Source organism: Paroedura picta, chromosome 3 (genome assembly GCF_049243985.1).
Source record: "Paroedura picta isolate Pp20150507F chromosome 3, Ppicta_v3.0, whole genome shotgun sequence".
In the NCBI taxonomy this organism is placed as follows: domain Eukaryota; kingdom Metazoa; phylum Chordata; class Lepidosauria; order Squamata; family Gekkonidae; genus Paroedura; species Paroedura picta.
The window spans coordinates 14,087,153-14,104,484 of record NC_135371.1 but is presented as its reverse complement, the minus strand read 5'-3'; the positions used below and the strand labels follow the sequence as shown (position 1 = coordinate 14,104,484).

At 47.3% G+C, this 17,332-nt stretch overlaps 1 protein-coding gene across 2 annotated transcripts; it reads right to left on the bottom strand.

Moving 5' to 3' along the window:
* Positions 1-6,289: 6,289 nt before the first annotated feature.
* Positions 6,290-16,273, bottom strand: LOC143831618 (zinc finger protein 202-like). Of its 2 annotated transcripts, none has more exons than XM_077324756.1 (6): positions 15,796-16,273; positions 14,495-14,982; positions 12,546-12,690; positions 11,978-12,115; positions 9,680-9,805; positions 6,290-8,396 (listed from the first exon to the last, which is right to left on the bottom strand). In XM_077324756.1, the coding sequence occupies exons 1-6, from the start codon at positions 16,031-16,033 to the stop codon at positions 7,582-7,584; spliced, it is 1,950 nt and encodes a 649-aa protein (XP_077180871.1). In that variant the 5' UTR covers positions 16,034-16,273; the 3' UTR covers positions 6,290-7,581. The 2 variants fall into 2 exon arrangements, with proteins under 2 accessions (XP_077180871.1, XP_077180872.1); XM_077324757.1 differs by having other exon boundaries at positions 12,564-12,690.
* Positions 16,274-17,332: the final 1,059 nt, after the last annotated feature.

The window sequence follows — 17,332 nt, the reverse complement described above, 5'->3', positions numbered from 1 at the left end:
TCCATCTCTGACAGGTTAGCAAATCCCTGGCTGAAGTGAGCTCTGAAGTACATTTATTCCAGGTAACAAGTTAAAAACTTTTATTCCAGCTAAGAATATCTCAACAGTATCTTTTAAGATTTTTATTTTAAAACTAGTTCAATCACTCTTGAAATGATTCAATAAATAAACATAACCATACAGAAATACTAGCATACCGATGGAATTAGAAATAAAATATGTCATCTCTTCTCCCATATCTCTTAAATTTAATAGACTATAATTTCTAAGATTCTCTCCAAGATACTTTCCGAAAAGATAGTCTCACTGCAACCCAAACTGATTAAGAGTTTTTAAGGTGTGGCTAGAGCCTCTTGTGGCAGCAGACATGCAGTCTGAAGCTCTGCCCATGAGACTGGGAGTTCAATCCCAGCAGCCGGCTCAAGGTTGACTCAGCCTTCCATCCTTCCGAGGTCGGTGAAATGAGTACCCAGCTTGCTGGGGGGTAAACGGTAATGACTGGGGAAGGCACTGGCAAACAACCCTGTATTGAGTCTGCCATGAAAACGCTGGAGGGTGTCACCCCAAGGGTCAGGCATGACCCGGTGCTTGCACAGGGGATACCTTTACCTTTACCTTTATCTTATACATGCCCAATTGTGTGGACTTCATATGACTGTACAAAACCACCTAATTTGTGTTCTCTGATGGAATAATGGAATACCCTGTGATGGGACAGACCTGCTCTGACCTGCAGGTCCTGTTCGACTCTGCCTTCCAAGGTTTTCTCAATAGATCGATTATGCATGGCACAGGAAATCCGGGATTGGGCAAGCGGGGGCTGGATCGGGCGTACTCGGCAGAGTCGGGTAGCCTGGCCCTTCCCCCAACCTGCAGGGACACCGCACGCCCCTGTCAGCTCCGCGGAGTCCCCCCACCCCCACCTTGGTGGGAGAGCGGCATGCCACTCCCCGCCATTGTGCAGTGGAGGCCCCATTCCCCCCACTCCCCCTCGATGCCTCCAGGCAGCAGGCTGGGCTTTCCAGCCCTGGCGTTTTGTGTGCGTGCTACACCGGAGCAGCCCGCATACTCCAGGGGATTCCCTCCCCCATGAGTCCATGGGAAGCACCGGGGCATGCTGCCCTGGCGCAATGCCAGGCAGCAGTCAAGCCTGGTTGCTGCCAAGCATAATGGGTCAAGGAGAGACTTCTATTTTTCCACTAATCTGCCAGCAACACCTGACCTGGGTTTGGGGTACTATGAACCGGCCAAATCCATGATGGACTTAAGGCTGTGAGCTGGTTTTCAGTAAAGACAACAAAAGGATGCATTAAAACAGATTGTCGAGGGTGACTGGGATCATTGCCTGGAAAGTTTCCTTTTGATGCAACACATCATACCACACACTACCACAGGCAGGTGTCCTGCAGAAATGTTCATGGACAGGCTCTATGGGCAATGATGCGGAAGATATTGTGACGAGGAGTTTAGTGACAGGTCTTGTCTTTTTTCTCATCACATATATGTATTTCTTCCATTCTCTTGTGTTTTGTTTCTCTTGATGAGATACACTGATAAGGAAGTATTAAAGGTAAAGGTAAAGGTATCCCCTGTACAAGCACTGGGTCATGTCTGACCCTTGAGGTGACGCCCTCTAGCGTTTTCATGGCAGACTCAATACGGGGTGGTTTGCCAGTGCCTTCCCCAGTCATTACCGTTTACCCCCCAGCAGCAAGCTGGGTACTCATTTTACCAACCTCGGAAGGATGGAAGGCTGAGTCGACCTTGAGCCGGCTGCTGGGATTTAACTCCCAGCCTCATGGGCAGAGCTTTCAGACTGCATGTCTGCTGCCTTACCACTCTGCGCCACAAGAGGCTCTAAGGAAGTATTACTGCCCACCAAAAACTTGCTTATTTAAATCTTTTGTAGTTGAGAAAGTTTAGTTGTCCCCACTAATGAGATAAGAGTCCAGGTGTGACGCCTCCTTAAGATAAGAAGCGAAAGACAGATGTCATCCGTCAGCCTTGTTTACCACTTTAGCTCAGGTATAAAAGCATAGCTGTTAGCTTGATAGAGGAGCTTCTGTGTAGGTCTGGCGCCAGGCGCTGCACACCCTGTGGTCAAGGGGTCCATATCTCTGGTACAGAAATGGGGCTCCCGGTAGCTGATTAGAGATTTCTTGCTTGGTATGTATGAATGCTGCTATACTGTAGCATCTATATTACAACTGCCTGCTAACTATCCTTATCCATTTATTGTTCCTCTATATATTTGTGAAACAGCCTGGAGGGAGGAACATGTCCAGCTGTCCGCTGGAATAGGAGATTGGCCCTGCCCCTGCAGCTCCCGCCCTCCATCCCTGGTCTCTAGCCTCTTTGCTCTCACACGTGCCTCAGTGCCTGGAGCCAGCAGCAGGTAAGAGGAGAGGGCCCTGGGCAAAGGATCATGGTGGAGGGCCTGCTAATGAGGGCCTCCCAGCCTGATGACTGCCTGCTAAGGAGCTCTGTCCCGGCCCTGCTAAGGAGCTCCCCAGACCTCACTCACCCCACTTGATCCAGCTGCGAGCTGCGGCCCAAAGCCACCTTAAACTGCCTGGCCAGGGGCCAGGGGAAGGGGATCCTTTCAAGGCCTGTTCTTAGGAACGGGCTTTGAAGCTAGTATATAATAAAATGCAGCAATTCTACCTCTCCACTGACGTGCTTATTGTTTTCAAATCTTAATAAAAGAACCATTGCCAAGTTGGTGGCGAAACACAGGCAGCTGACAACACTTTTAGATAATATGAACCCCAATCTGAGGATCGGCCAAATGATGGGAGTGGAGTTCAAAGGTCCATCTGTACTTTTGCCCAGGATAATATACGCCAGAAATTATAGTTCCATTTCAGCACGGATTCCTATTACCATGATGCAAGATACAGGGCCATTATCCTATCTGACAGAGTCATCAGTCTTGTGCTGTGATGACATCTGGACCAAATGAGGGGATGCATACCTGAGTAACCTGTTAGTGATGCAGCAGGGAGGATGGTTCGGTCGATCTGCTCAGGATCCTGTATAAGGATATGTTGGTATGGAGCCTGAACTTTGAAATGAGCAAGATGAGACAGAAACCAATGAAACTAGAAATAAAATACATGTAATCTCTTATCCCATCCATCTTAAATGTAAAAGGTCACATCAGAGGTTATGTCAACCCTGGTGCAGAACCATGGTTGCCCCCAATATGAGAGTTTGACCAAGGTGCTTCTAGTGTATTGGTCTCTTTGGCTTGCCATACACCATAGTGTTAGAGCTCAGCTTTTAATTAGGCTGATTACGTTCCACGCCTCATTTTCAGTTTTGGCTTTTTGTCTTGCCAGCAACTGCAGCTGTTTGAAGGCTTTTTTAACTTTTGGAACTTCAACAAAAGTGTGTAGCCATACTAGACTGCTGAAGCAAGCAGTAATATAAATATACTAGCCATGTATGCACTTTTGGTACCTGTAAGTACCAAGTTAGTTGCTGAATTAGGGGGAAATGTTGAAATAAGCTCAAATTTAGAGCCCAGTGGCACCTTTTAAGACTAACAAAGTTTTATTCAAGATATGAGCTGCTTCAGACCAACACGGCTGACCACTTAAATTTAAAATAAACTTGTCAGCTGTAATTTACACTTTGCTAGTAAATATTTAGCCAAGAAAAACTTTGGTGTAAGAGATACGTTAGTTGGATTGTCAAAAAAAATTTAAGTCTTAGAGGTCTTGAAAGAGGAAGTGAACGGCATTTTCTGACTGGTTATCATTCAGTGCAGTATTGATTGATAATTGGATAAATGTTACTTTTCTGATGTAATCTGGCCCATATAAGACGTAAGTTTTAGCTTTGTTCAAGGGTGAACATCCTGGATTTCTGTAGAGAAAGATGCTTTCCTTGATCATGAACAACCAAATAAAGACCTACGATTCTAAGGAATTTGCTGTTACTTGCCTCCTTTGAATCCCTTCACTTGAAGCCAATTTTACTCCATCGGCATTCTGTAGACATATACAGCTCTTCAATCCAAGATGCCATTTCTGCAACTAGACGGATACCAGATCTTCGTGAGGGGAGCATGAAGGTTTTTCAGTGTTTCTCCATTGCTGCTGGTCATCTGTCGTCCTTTTGACCTGACACTTCCCTTGTAATTGACTTTTTCACCTCTCCCTCAAACCACCATGACACGTGGCCCCACAGATTGAGTTACAAGTAGTTTATTGTTTTCCTTGCTAGAGGAAGGGGAAAAGATCAGGAGGATCCTTTGGGCAGAAACTGAATCAAAGCATTAGGGAGAAAATTGAAGTTTCATTGGGAATTGAGGTTTCTCTAACCAGTAGCCACAGAAGGAAGAAGCTAGCTTCTAGATGGAACTTAGATGTGCCAAGGTTCCATAGGGTTCATCAGCTTTCACTGAGTAATGGAGTGCCGCAGGGTATGGTACTGGGTCCAGAACTTTACAACATTTTTATCAATGATCTGGATGAGGGGAATAGAGGGACCCCTCATGAAATCTGCAAAGGACACCAAGGAGGAGTAGCAAACACCCCAGAAGATAAGAGTTCAACGAGATCTGAACACACTGGCAAAGCGGTCAAATGAGAGCAAGATGCAATTCAATAAGGAGAAGTGCAGAGGGTCACAAAAAGGAGAAGCATGCATGGATGGGAGATACGCCTCTGAGTAGCAGGGTGTATGGACGTGATCTTGGGGTACTTGTGGACTGTAAGCTAAACATGAGCAGGCAGTGTGATGCAGCGGTAAAAAAGGCAAATGCAATCTTGGGCTGTATCAACAGAGGCATCACATCAATAGCACAAGATGTCATAGTCCTACTGTACACTGCATTGGACAGTCCCCACCTGGAGTACTGTGTGCAGTTATGGAGGCCTCACTTCAAAAAGGACATAGACAAAATAGAGAAGGTTCAGAGGAGTGACGAGGATGATCTGGGCCCTGGCAGCCAAGCCCTATGAGGAAAGGCTGGGGGACTTGAGAATGTTCAGCCTGGAGAAGAGGAGGTTGAGAGGGGACAGGATTGCTGTCTTTAAGTATTTGAAAGGCTGTTGCTTAGAGGAGGGCAGGGAACCCTGTTGGCAGCAGAGGAGAGGACCCGCAGAAATGGCTTTAAACTACTTGTAGAACTGTACTGGCTAGATATCAGGAAAAAAAATTCACAGAGTAGTTCAGCAGTGAAATCTACTGCTTAAGGAGGTGGTAAGCTCCTCCTTAATGGCAGCCTTCAAGCAATGGCTAGAAAGATTCTTGCACTGATCTTGCACTGACCAGGGAGTTGGACTAGATGGCCCCTATAGCCTCTTCTATCTTTATGATTGTATGATTCTCAAGCATTGGGTGCATTTGCAACAGACTGATGGTCTAAAATAGCCACTGTTCTAATCCAGCAGGGCTCTTTTTAATTTATTTGGAAATGGAATGCCAATTTCATCCCCAGTACTCTTCTGTTTGGTCTTAAATTGGTGACCCTGCAACCTGAACACAAATTCCAGCACAAAACACAAACACCACCAAGACAAATTAACAAAGCAGTTATGGCAAGAAGAAACGGTAGCAGCTTGGACTCCCCAAAATTAAAATGCAGTACTCTCGGTACTGGCTGTGAGAGAGCAACGTTCAAATCCATCCAGCAATATTTGTGTGGTCTTTGAGAAAGTCATTTTCATCCACTCTGACCCCACTTTTCATGGTGGAACGGGAGGATTAATAAATAAGAGACGGGAAGCAGTCCATATGCTGATTAGTGTCACGGCAGTAACAATTACGACAATGGGAGGAACAAGATGAACTCACACAGCAGTGGGGGGGGGGGGAAACCTCGCCTTGAGAAGCAAATTTCAGGAGAACATTTTGTGGTTCTCTAAGACTGCCTCAGACTCGGTTGTATCCGGTCCTCAGGCTTTGTAGACTGTTACAGGTTTAAAGCAAACTTTTATGAAGGTTGACAGTCCCGAACTGTTCCACTTCCAAAAGCAGTCGGCATTCAGAGCTTGAAGCTCTGTCCCTCTCTGCCCTTTCTTGATCCCAACCGCACTCCTGGGGTGGAGGAAACATACGCCTCTTTGAATCAGGACGAGATCCTGCTTACCGAAAAGAAAGCTTTGCCTTGCCAGATATTGGCATGACCCTGGCCAGCTGCAGATCATTAAAAGTTGCAGATCATCTAAAGCAGGGGCAGTCAACCTGTGGTCCTTCAGATGTTCATGGACTACAATTCCCATGAGCCCCTGCCAGCAAATGCTGGCAGGGGGCTCATGGGAATTGTAGTCCATGGACATCTGGAGGACCACAGGTTGATTACCCCTGATCTAAAGGGGAGCTGGTTGCTGTCTTCTGAATTTGCTGCCATCAACCAAGGATCTGAAGTCTGCCTAGCTTAGCGCTGGTAATGAGGACCGGCAGTGGCAGTCTCAGGCAGAGAAAAAAATCTATGTTGGCTGCCTGAGATCTTTTGAATGGAAGATTTCACAGACTGAATTCGAGATTATTATGATTGTTTTGTGTGCAAAGGATGTGAACCCACAGTCCTTCCACAGCAGGAGACTTCAGTGCAAAACAAAACATCCCCTCTTCGCAATCATGCACAAAAAGAGTTGTGTATTATTCCGCTGCTAGGACAGTCTACCTCACACGCCCACAGATACCTGTTAAACACCTGAAGCCCAACTGGATTCACTGCTAACTAATCAAATGCAGAATTGCAAGAAAATGGGTGTTTTCCATAAGGGGACAGGTTTCTGTGGCTTCTCCGTTGCTGCTGAGGCTGCCAATACAACACAGCGACAACAGGGCTCCCATGTGGCAAGCCCCCCTGCCCCCCAGCTGCGGCCATCCTCCTCCCCACACCACGAAAGCTTTTTTAACTGGAGATGCTGGGGATTGAACCTGGGACCTTCTGCATGCCAACCAGATGCTGTGCCAGTGAGCCACAGCCCTTCCCTAGCTTTTCTAGGTTATGTTGTTGTTGCAATTTGAATATCATTATATCGATCAGTGTATCCAATTCTCTGAATTCTCAGCTTTCCTTTTTTTTTAAAAAAGCAAGTCTCTCATCCCTTTTGTTGCAGAGATATAAGGGGAAAGGAATATCTCTGCAAGGAGCATTTAAAAATGCAATCTAAAAATTCAGAGAACCTGATATGTACATTATTATAACATTACAACGATTCAATTGCCAATTAAAAATAAATGGTGGTGAGGACGGGGAAAGGGCTGCTCAGGTGGGCAGGACTGGGAAAACCCAAACTTTCTTACCATCCAGGCTTTGCTGCAAGATTTCCCAAAACTGCAGCAAAGGTTTGGGAAAGGTCATGGAAACCGGGAAAAATGCAGAATTGTGCCACAGTATTCTGGAGATGTAGGTGCTTTCCAACCAAATAACCTTTGTGGAAAAATGCCCATATTTCTCAACAATTTGACTTTTCTGGTGCTTTTCCCTTGCTGTGTTGGCTATTAAGATCCAAAGCATTTTTTCTATGCACCTGGGAGCACCTATAATGTTTCTTTCAAATCACATTGCAAAACAACAACAAAACACAATGTATATTCCCCTCTGCGTACCGAGGTGTTTTATAGCGCATGGATCCTCTGGTGTTTGTTCTGTTGGGAGCCCTCTCTGAACTTTTTCCCACAGATGGAGCATTCGTAAGGCTTTTCATCTGTGTGGATTCTCTGATGCTTGTTAAGATCTGATCGGTTGGCAAAGTTTTTCCCGCACTCTGAGCACAGGTAGTCTTTCTCCCCTGAGTGAGTGACCTGGTGCTTAATCAGATCAGAGCTGCAGGTGAACGTTTTCCTGCAGGCGAGGCATTTGTAGGGCTTTTCTCCTGCGTGGATCCTCTGGTGCTTATTCAGGCACGATTTCACACGGAACCTCTTCCCGCACCCTTCGCATTCGTAAGGTTTCTCTCCTGTGTGGATCCTGTAGTGTCCGTGGAGGTGAGACTTGATGCTGAAACGTCTCCCACAGTCTGGGCAGCCGTAAGGTTTCTCTCCCGTATGGACTCGCAAGTGGACATTGAGGTTGGATTGCTGGTCGAAACGCTTCCCGCATTCAGCGCACGAAAATGGTTTCTCCCCTGTGTGAATTCTCTGGTGTTTAATTAGGTTAGCCCGCCGATCAAAGCTTTTACCACAAACGGAGCACGGATAATGCCTTTTAGAGACTCTCCGCTGGGGCAAGCTTTTTGTGAAATTTCCTTCCCTAGGAGTGGGATATCCTTGTGTGAGCTCTGGCAGTACTCCCGGATGTCCTGCTGAATTAATGCCAATGGCATTGGAAAGTTTTGGATCAAAGAACAGATCCCACCACAGTGTTTCGTGTCCTCCTCTTGTGTCTCCCTGTTGAATATTCTCACACACGTTTATTATTTCTGGCCCATCACCTGCGGGAATAAAGGAAATTCCAGTTGAAATCGATCACAGAGAGGAAGAAGACAAAAGAGAAAGGAAATGCAAAGAGGAAACAGAGCCTTGGTTGAGGGAAGGGTATTAATCTGCTGATCCAAAGGCAGGTGACTAACAGCATATATGTCACAAGCAAGCAGCCCTGGCTTCAAGAATCTCTGGCACAGTCAGACGGAATGAAGAAGACCTGCAAGCCTGACTGAGACCTACAGCAAATGCAGTTCTCCGTAAATGCAGCAGGGGTCCCCCAATCTGAAGATCTGCAGTGGTAGACAGCCTCCAGAGAAAGATCTTCCGTTGCGTTGGTGACTCACCAAGTTGAATCTATGGGCAATTCTGGAATTTTGAGGGCCAGTAGTGGGTGCAATCACAAAATAGCCATCAGTTGGTTCACAGCAGATCACAAAATGGTTGGCAAGTTCTAAGCCAAGCACTGCTTTATGATGGAGGCAGCTGCTTCCAAATGAGTGCTCCCTGCAGACATAAAGATGACACTTCTGAAATAGCTCCTGCTCCAGCATTGTAGAGGAAGCAAGGACTGAGCCAATTGGCTTGGAGATGAAGGAAAGAAGAACCCCGAATCACTTCAGCAGGTGCCTCAGTGGGGATTAGCAACTCAGCATCAAGCATTCAAAGCTGCCTTCCATTGAATCAGATCCTTGGCCTATCAAAACAAAATTGGGGTCCAATGGCACCTTTAAGACCAACGAAGATTGATTCAAGGCATTGGTCTTAAAGATGCCACTGGTGTCAAATTTTGTTGTGCTGCTTCAGACCAACTACTTGAATCGGTCTATCAAAGTCAGTATTATCTACTCAGACTGGCAGTGGTTCTCCAGGGCCTCAGGCAGAGGTCTTTCCCAACACCTACTGCCAGATCTTTTAACCGGAGATGCTGGGGATCAAACCTGGAACCTTCTGCATGCCAAGCAGAAGCTCTGCCAGTGAGCCACAGCCCCTCCCCAGTAGAATGTTTCAGGTGCTCTCCATAGAATGCTCCAGTCTGCTATCTCTTCAAACGTATGGGAAGGAAGAGAGCAGTGGCGATTCATGCTGGTTGTAGTTCAGCTGTCTCCTCCCCCTCCCCAGAGCATTCCCATATACCTGGGCCTAGTCTGCACACATAGGATAATGCACTTTCAATGTGCTTTGGCAGCTGGACTTTCCTGTGCAGAACAGGAAAATCTACTTCTAAAGTGCATTGAAAGTGCATTATCTATTGTGTGCAAAATAGGCCCTGTTCCACACCGGCTCATCTCACCTGAGCAAGAGTCTGTGGAGCCATTCTCCTCCTTCAGTGTTTGACTCTCTTTCTCACGTTTCATCTGGAACATCAAGTCATATTCATGGGGAGGGAAAATCTTGTTTAGCTCAGGCGATGGCAGTTCTGGATCATGAAACATACAAAACATTTGACTATAAACAGCAACATACGAACTGCCATTGTAGATCTAATATTAAGAAGTCTCTCTTATCCAGTGTTTGAAGTGACTTACAACTAATTTCTTTTAAAAAATGAAGGCCGCAAACCCAGAGTGGGAAACCATGCAGAGGCATAATGCAGCTTCCTTCAGTGCATGAAGAAGAGCTGGTTTTCTATACCCTGCTTTTCATTACCTTAAGGAGTCCCCAAATGGTTTAGAAACACATTTCCCACCTGCTCCCCATAACAGACTATGAGGTAGTTGGAGCTGAGAGAGCTCTGACAGAACTGCTCTGCAAGAAAAGCTCTAAGAGAACTGTGACTAGCCCAAGGTCACCCAGCTGGCTGCATGTGGAGGAGTGGGGGATCAAACCAGGTTCTCCAGATTAGAATCCACTGTACTTTACGTTCACACAAACCTTTCCTTATTCAATCAGGAGGGCAGTCATGTTGGTCTGAGGCAGAGGAACAAAGTCCAGGGGCACCTTTAAGACCAACAAAGCTTTATTCGAGATATTAGGTTTTGCCTGCAAGCATGCTTCTTCAGATACATTCGAAACAAAAGTTTCTAGTCCATATATATAGGTAGAGGGTGAGTAGCTAATTGGTATAAGCACATGCTTTATAACAGGGGTGGCTCTCCAGATGCTGGCAGGGGCACATGAGAACCACAGCCCATGGATATCTGGAGAGCCACAGTTTGGCCACCCCTGTTATAAACCAAGCCCCCCACAAATAGCACAATCACATCTCCTGCTTTCTTGGTTTCCACTGCTATCCTATGCAGAGGTACTCTAAGCCAGTGGTCCCCAACCCTTGGGCCGCGGCCCGGTGCCGGGCCGCGAAGGCCTCGGCGCCAGGCCGCGGCTCCTTCTTCCCTCCCCCCCCAAAGCGAGAAGCTCGCCAGGCCGCGAGCAAATTGGTCGCCAAAGCGGCTGATTACCTCGCGGCCCGGCAAGCTTCTCACTTCGGGAGGGGAGGGAAGAGAAGCTTGCTCGCGGCCCGGAGCTCGCGGCCCGGAGGGGAAGCCGCCGCGGCACAAACGCGCATGTGTGGACTGCCGCGCACGTGCGTTTGCGCCCCTGCCGGGCGCAAACACATGTGCGCGGCAGTCCGTGCAAGCGCGTTTGCGCTGGGGCTGCCGTGCGTGTGCGGGCCCCTGGGCCGCCCTCTCCGCCCACTACTCCGCAGCAGTCCGCGGCAAGCGGAAGCTTGCGGACCGCTGCTCTAAGCTCATTATAATCAACGGGCTTAGGCTGGAGCAGCGCTATCGGATTGCACTGTTCACTGGCTCCCCATTCATTTCTGGGTTCAATTCAAGAAACTGATCATACCCTTTAAAGTCCTACTTGTTTAGCTCAAGCTACCTCTAGGAATACCTGCTCTCATAGGAACCTGACCAGTTAGAATCATAGAATCACAGAATCATAGAGTTGGAAGGGGCCAAACAGGCCATCTAGTCCAACCCCCTGCTCAATGCAGGATCAGCCCAAAGCATCCTAAAGCATCCAAGAAAAGTGTGTATCCAACCTTTGCTTGAAGACTGCCAGTGAGGGGGAGCTCACCACCTCCTTAGTCAGCCTATTCCACTGCTGAACTACTCTGACTGTGAACCTAAAGTTGTCTGTGGTTATGTCATTCCCCCAAGGCTGTGATGTATATTTCACTTCATCCTATATAGATGGCCATGAAAGGTCAGGGCCATTTCAAAGATGGCCCCTAGATTACAGTGCTCTCTTCCTAGGGAACAAAAAGCAAGACTAATGGCCCCTAAAAGACCAACAAAATATTCCAGGGTATATAAACTTTCAGGAGCCAAAGTTCACTTTGTTTTCCCAGGGAAAGGCTGTTTCTTTTCCTCCTGTCCTTTAGGGCAGGTGTTAAATGCTGCTGAATTATTTATTTTTAACCTTGCTTTTGGTTCTACACTGAATTGCACTGAATGGGTTATCTGCATTTTTATGAATTTGTACCTGTCTAAATGCAAACTTAAATGGACTCCAGGGAATGGTAGAGGCCTGGAGGATCATTGTCCATGGGGTCGCGATGGGTCGGACACGACTTCGCACATAACAACAACAACCTGCCTAAAGGCTCATGTCTGAAATCAATAAATGGAGAAAGGCGCTCACTCACCAAGCTCAGTTACATTATCACTCCGTACAACACCCTGGGCAGTAATTTCCTTTTTATTTGTCTTTTGGAGTTTCACGATGTGTGACTCTTCCACACACCCAGGATGGAGAACTGGATCAGATGTTGCACACAGTATTTCTGGGAAGAAGAAAGAGATGGGAGGGAATGATAAATTTAGGGAACAGCCATCTAAACTGAGCATTAAGTCAGTTAAAAGGAAGTTCAATGCAACTCAGTGCTGGCATAGCAAATCCCCCAACAAAGGCAAGGAAATATGTTAAATTGATTATTTTAATTTCTAGACGATGGGCTTATCCACAGTTCTCATCTGTCATTTTCAGGTAGCCCACCCTTGATTCCCTCTCTATGATCCTTTAGGTTGAACCAGTACCATACAGTGGTCTAGGTATACCAGTTGTGTGTATATCAGTACCATACACTGGACTGTCATTCCAGGCTGCCAGTTGTGCAACTGGCACAGCCTGTAGCAGCACAACAGAAACACAGCACAATCTGCTTAAAAAACACAGCTATGGGGCACTCAAAACATTATGTGAGCAGGTCTTACCATGAAAGGGATCCTTACCCAGTGAAGCCATGTTCTCAGAATTCTCCTGCATGACACTGTAGTACAAATACCTTTGATCCTCATCCAAAAGATCCCACTCCTCCTGGGTGAAATAGACAGCCACTTCCTGAAAAGCTACAGGCCACTAGTAAAGAAAGGAAGCACATTATACATTCAACCTTGTTACTACTACTACTATTACTGCTACGTCTTAAAAACAGCAGCCTAATAGCCCAGGCTAGCTCCCTCTGGAGGTTAAAAGTTAAGTATGGTCCACCAGAGTGGACCATACTTAGCTGGAGAGGAGACGACTGACAAGGGATTTGATAACCATCTTCAGGTATTTAAAAGGCTGCCATGTAAAGGGTGGAGCAGAGTTGTTCTCTCTTGCCCCAGAGGGATGGACCAGAACCAATGGGATGAAATTATTACAAAAGAAATTCTGTCTCAACATCCGGAAGGAGTTCCTGACAGTTAGAGCTGTTCCTCAGTGGAGCAGGCTTCCTCAGGAGGTGGTGGGTTCTCCATCTTTGGAGGTTTTTAAACAGAGGCTGGATAGCCATCTGACGGAGAGGCTGATTCTGTGAAGACTCAAGGGGGTGGCAGGTTACAGTAGATGAGTGATAGGGTTGTGAGTGTCCTGCACAGTGCAGGGGGTTGGACTAGATGACCCAGGAGGTCCTTTCCAACTCTGTTATTCTATGAGAGTTAGTACTTGGATGGAAGACCACTTATAAGGACTATGTAGAGGAAGGCAATGGCAGACAATCTCTCATCTTGAAAGTCTTATGTTGGTTGTTTTAGGGACATTATAGCAGATGCCATGATGTTTTCACTTTAGCTCAATGGATTACAACATATGGATCAAACCTCCCTGTTGAGCTGCTTGCCAAAGAAATACTGGCTCCCTGGCTTCTGTTCCTGTATATGCCCTGACTGAGACAACAGGAAGACTGCCAGCTTCCTAACCCATGCAAATTTAGGTTCTATGAGTAATCTGAGCAAATGTACTCAGAGGGATTATTCAGTAGAGTTTATTTCAAGGAAAGTGTCTTGAGAAAGTACAGTGTCTATGACTTATCCTTTATGTTGTTGGTTTGCCAATACTTGGGGCCAATAAGATCCAGTTATGCCAGGTTATGCCAGGTTAGTAATTGCAAAAAAGTAATCCTTTTAGTCTGTGGCCACAAAATCAAACAGAAGTCCAGGGGCACCAAAAACAACAAACAAAATTCATTCCAACATAAGCTTTCGGGAGCCAGTTAACTTTTTCAGATGCAGTGGAGTGTACATCCACCATCCACCAGGCAGATATATTTGAGCTATAAGCAAGGTAAGTGGGAGGATGATGTCAAAAAGAGAGGCTGGTTTGAAATGACAACCAACCAAAACGGTGGGCAAGATGCAGAAGGTTGACTCCTCTAGGATAATTCCTGACTGCAGGAGATGGGCAGAGTATGATACACATAAAATCTAACCAATAAAGGTTCAGGGTGAAACAAAATAGGTACAACAACTCTAAAGAGAAGGTTGTGCCCAGCTATTAACCCCTATAAAGGTAAAGGTATCCCCTGTGCAAGCACTGGGTCATGTCTGACCCTTGGGTGACGCCCTCTAGCGTTTTCATGGCAGACTCAATACGGGGTGGTTTGTCAGTGCCTTCCCCAGTCACCCCCCAGCAAGCTGGGTACTCATTTTACCAACCTTGGAAAGATGGAAGGCTGAGTCAACCTTGAGCCGGCTGCTGGGATTGAACTCCCAGCCTCATGGTCAGAGCTTCAGACAGCATGTCAGCTGCCTTATCACTCCGCACCACAAGAGGCTCTATTAACCCCTATACTGAGTGACAAAACCCAAGTCTTTACTCAAGCCTTGGGGAGAGATCCACCCAGGTGTGACTGCTTTGCTTTCCTAGTGTCTCAGACGCAACTTGCTCTTCCAGTCAATACCTGCTGCCCCAGGTAGGCCTCAGCAAGCCGAGCTGCCTCCTCGCTGCTTCTTGGTTGCTTGGCTCTCACCCAGGTCTGCATCCCCCATGGCAGCACTTGCAGAAACTGCTCCAGGACGATCATGTCCACAATCTGTCCTTTGGTGTGATCCTGCGGCCGTAGCCACCTCTGGGCTGCCTCATCCAGCCGGGACAGAGTCTGTCGGGGAGTTTCTCCCAGAGGAATGGTTCCGGAGCGAAACCTCCATCTGTTACTTTCTTCAGCGTCTTTGGGCACAGCGATGACCACCTCAGGGTGGGTGTCAACTGGCTCTTCTATCAGGGAGCAACAGGCTTCTGGGGCCTTCCTGGAGACTGAAGACAACAAGGAGGGCATCCACCCCATTCCAGTCCAGGTGCCAAAGAGATCCTTGGGGCCAAAATTTCCAGCTTCTTCTGCTTGTTTCGGTGAAACTGGATACTTCTGGGAAGCCATGTTGTAAGGGAACTCTATAACCGTTGGGATGGAAGCAAAATGAGAAAATATCATTGTCAGACCTTTCTGCCCTGGAATGAGAGCTGTGTAAATGGCCCTCACTCCCTCTTTAGCTGCGCAACAACCCTGTGAAGTAGGCTTGCCTAAGAGACCGTGACTGGCTCCAGGTCACCTTTTTATGGACCTGAGTTTCTCAGCTGCTTTCTCAGAGCTACACACTGCTGTGTGTGTGTGTGTGTGTGTGTGTGTGTGTGTGTGAGTTGCATCCCCACAAACTTTAATCTGCCTGAAACGTTATGGCACACAATGTCATGCCAGCCAGTGAGCTGCTCCTGACCTCTTAGGGCTAACAATGCAGCGAATAACCAACAGGTAAGAGATGGGAGCGAATGTGCTCTTAAGACACGCCTTCCTTCACGTCCTAGAGGAGCATCCTGGGCAAAATGTGACCATCACTAAACTCGGCTTCCTATTAAGCTCTTAATTTAAGGTGACCAGATTTTAACATTGGTTAAGCAGGACACCATTGACCGAGGGGGGGGGGGGGAGGTTCTTGGTTAAAAATTTGGTCTATATGGAGCAACAAAACTTTTAATAGAACGCATAGAATGCAAAAATAGCATTGTAATTTCAACCTAAGTAAAATTTGCCAGGTGCCCCCAGATGTCCCTCCCAAAGTGGGACAATCTGGTCACCTTATCTTCAATTTCCTTCAGGAGGAAGCCTGAAAGAAGGACAGGGGCGGTTCAAACCCTCGGGACAGCCTCCTCCTTGCCCTAGGCTCCCTCTTTTGCGCCCGGGAGAGCCGCCCCGGGACTTGCACCCACCTGTCAAATAAAAGCGGAGCGGCTGCAAGGGAGGCAGAGGCGGCGCGGCGAGACGGGAGAGGGGAAAGGGCTGTTTATTGCTGCCTCCCCCTCGCGGCTGTCCCTTGCTGCAGACGCGTCTCTGGATGCTGAATGGCCTCAGAGCAGCCGCCTGAGAGGAAGGGCGCAGGAGACGGGTCTCCGCTGGAAACCGGAGCAGCGAAAAGGGCGAGGAGGATTTTCCCGGCCGAGGCCTCATTGCAACCCAGACAGCTGAAGGTGCAGCGACCTCGGTCTAACCCGGAAAAAAAGACCCCGCTGTCTGGAGCAAAGAGAGAGGCGGCGGCGGCTTCGCTTCTAGTGAAAACCGGGGCCCTCTGGTGGGCAACGAGAAAACCCTTTTGCCTCTGGCCGGAATCCTTTCCTCGATCAGCCGCACATCTCTCTGCCCTCCCCTGAACGTCTCTGATCCGAATCATACCGGCCTAACAGCTTTCGCAAGGTTTTGATTTATGTCGCTGGACATGTCAGCACAGTTTAAACAGGACTCTCCGGGCTGTTGATGCATTCGGATCAGGGCCGTCCTGGAAGAACATGGTCGATGATGGGTTGCCATCCTCCAGGTGGGGCCTGGAGAACCCCCGGAATTATAACTCATCTCCAGAAACGACTTGATGTAGAAAATGGTTGGTTTAGAGCAGGGGTAGTCAAACTGTGGCCCTCCAGATGTCCATGGACTACAATTCCCAGAAGCCCCTGCCAGCATTTGCTGGCAGGGGCTTCTGGGAATTGTAGTCGATGGAATCTGGAGGGCCACAGTTTGACTACCCCTGGTTTAGAGAGTGGACCCCACTAGGATCTTTCCCCTCCCCAAATACCATAGTCCCAGGTTCCTGGACTTGGTAACTTTAGAAGTGAAGTCTTCCCCCCCCCTCCTTGTATATACAGATAGAACTGAGCCCTCCAAGTGAGAACCAAACCCTCTTCTGTTTGATTCCCCAACCTTTTTAGGGACTGAGAAGGCCATACATATTGGGCTTCCACCTGAACCAGGGTCTGGACCCAAAGTATCGAGAAAGTAGGACTGCTAACCTCCCCCTAAATGAAGGGCAAGTGCAGAGGCACAGGGATACCAATATGGCGAAGACAAATGTACAAAAATGACTTTTATAGTGTCTTCAAACTTTCATTCTTCTTTATTCTTTTATATAAATCCCAATGCATTTCATTCTTTGGCTTTATCAAGGCAGTTTTATCAAGGCTTTATCAAGGCGATTTCAGTTTTCATGTTTTGAAAAAACAACTTCGGTATAGAGAAGTAATCTCCTAACAGAGAGTAAGTTAGTTTCAACAATTGCTACTCATAGCTAAGGGCGTTTATTTCACTTCTGAAGAAAATGGTGACATGCCCTTTCAGAGAAGTGGGTACGGACATAAGATTCAGGGGCTAGCCAATCAATCAGTCAATAATTTACAATTTTCCCTTGTGGAGAAAGAGACTAGACCAGTAGAGCAACAAGGGAAGTAGGCTCCAGTGACATCTAGTGATGTCAGTGAC

What these genes read in the sequence shown, in the direction of transcription:
- LOC143831618 (XM_077324756.1), bottom strand. Translation starts at nt 16,033, where the DNA reads ATGAGGCCTCGGCCGGGAAAATCCTCCTCGCCCTTTTCGCTGCTCCGG. An exon ending in AGGCCTACCTGGGGCAGCAG is followed by an intron (nt 12,691 to 14,494) that starts GTATTGACTGGA and finishes TTTCTTTACTAG; the next exon opens with TGGCCTGTAGCTTTTCAGGA. An exon ending in CTCCACAGACTCTTGCTCAG is followed by an intron (nt 8,397 to 9,679) that starts GTGAGATGAGCC and finishes TTATTCCCGCAG; the next exon opens with GTGATGGGCCAGAAATAATA.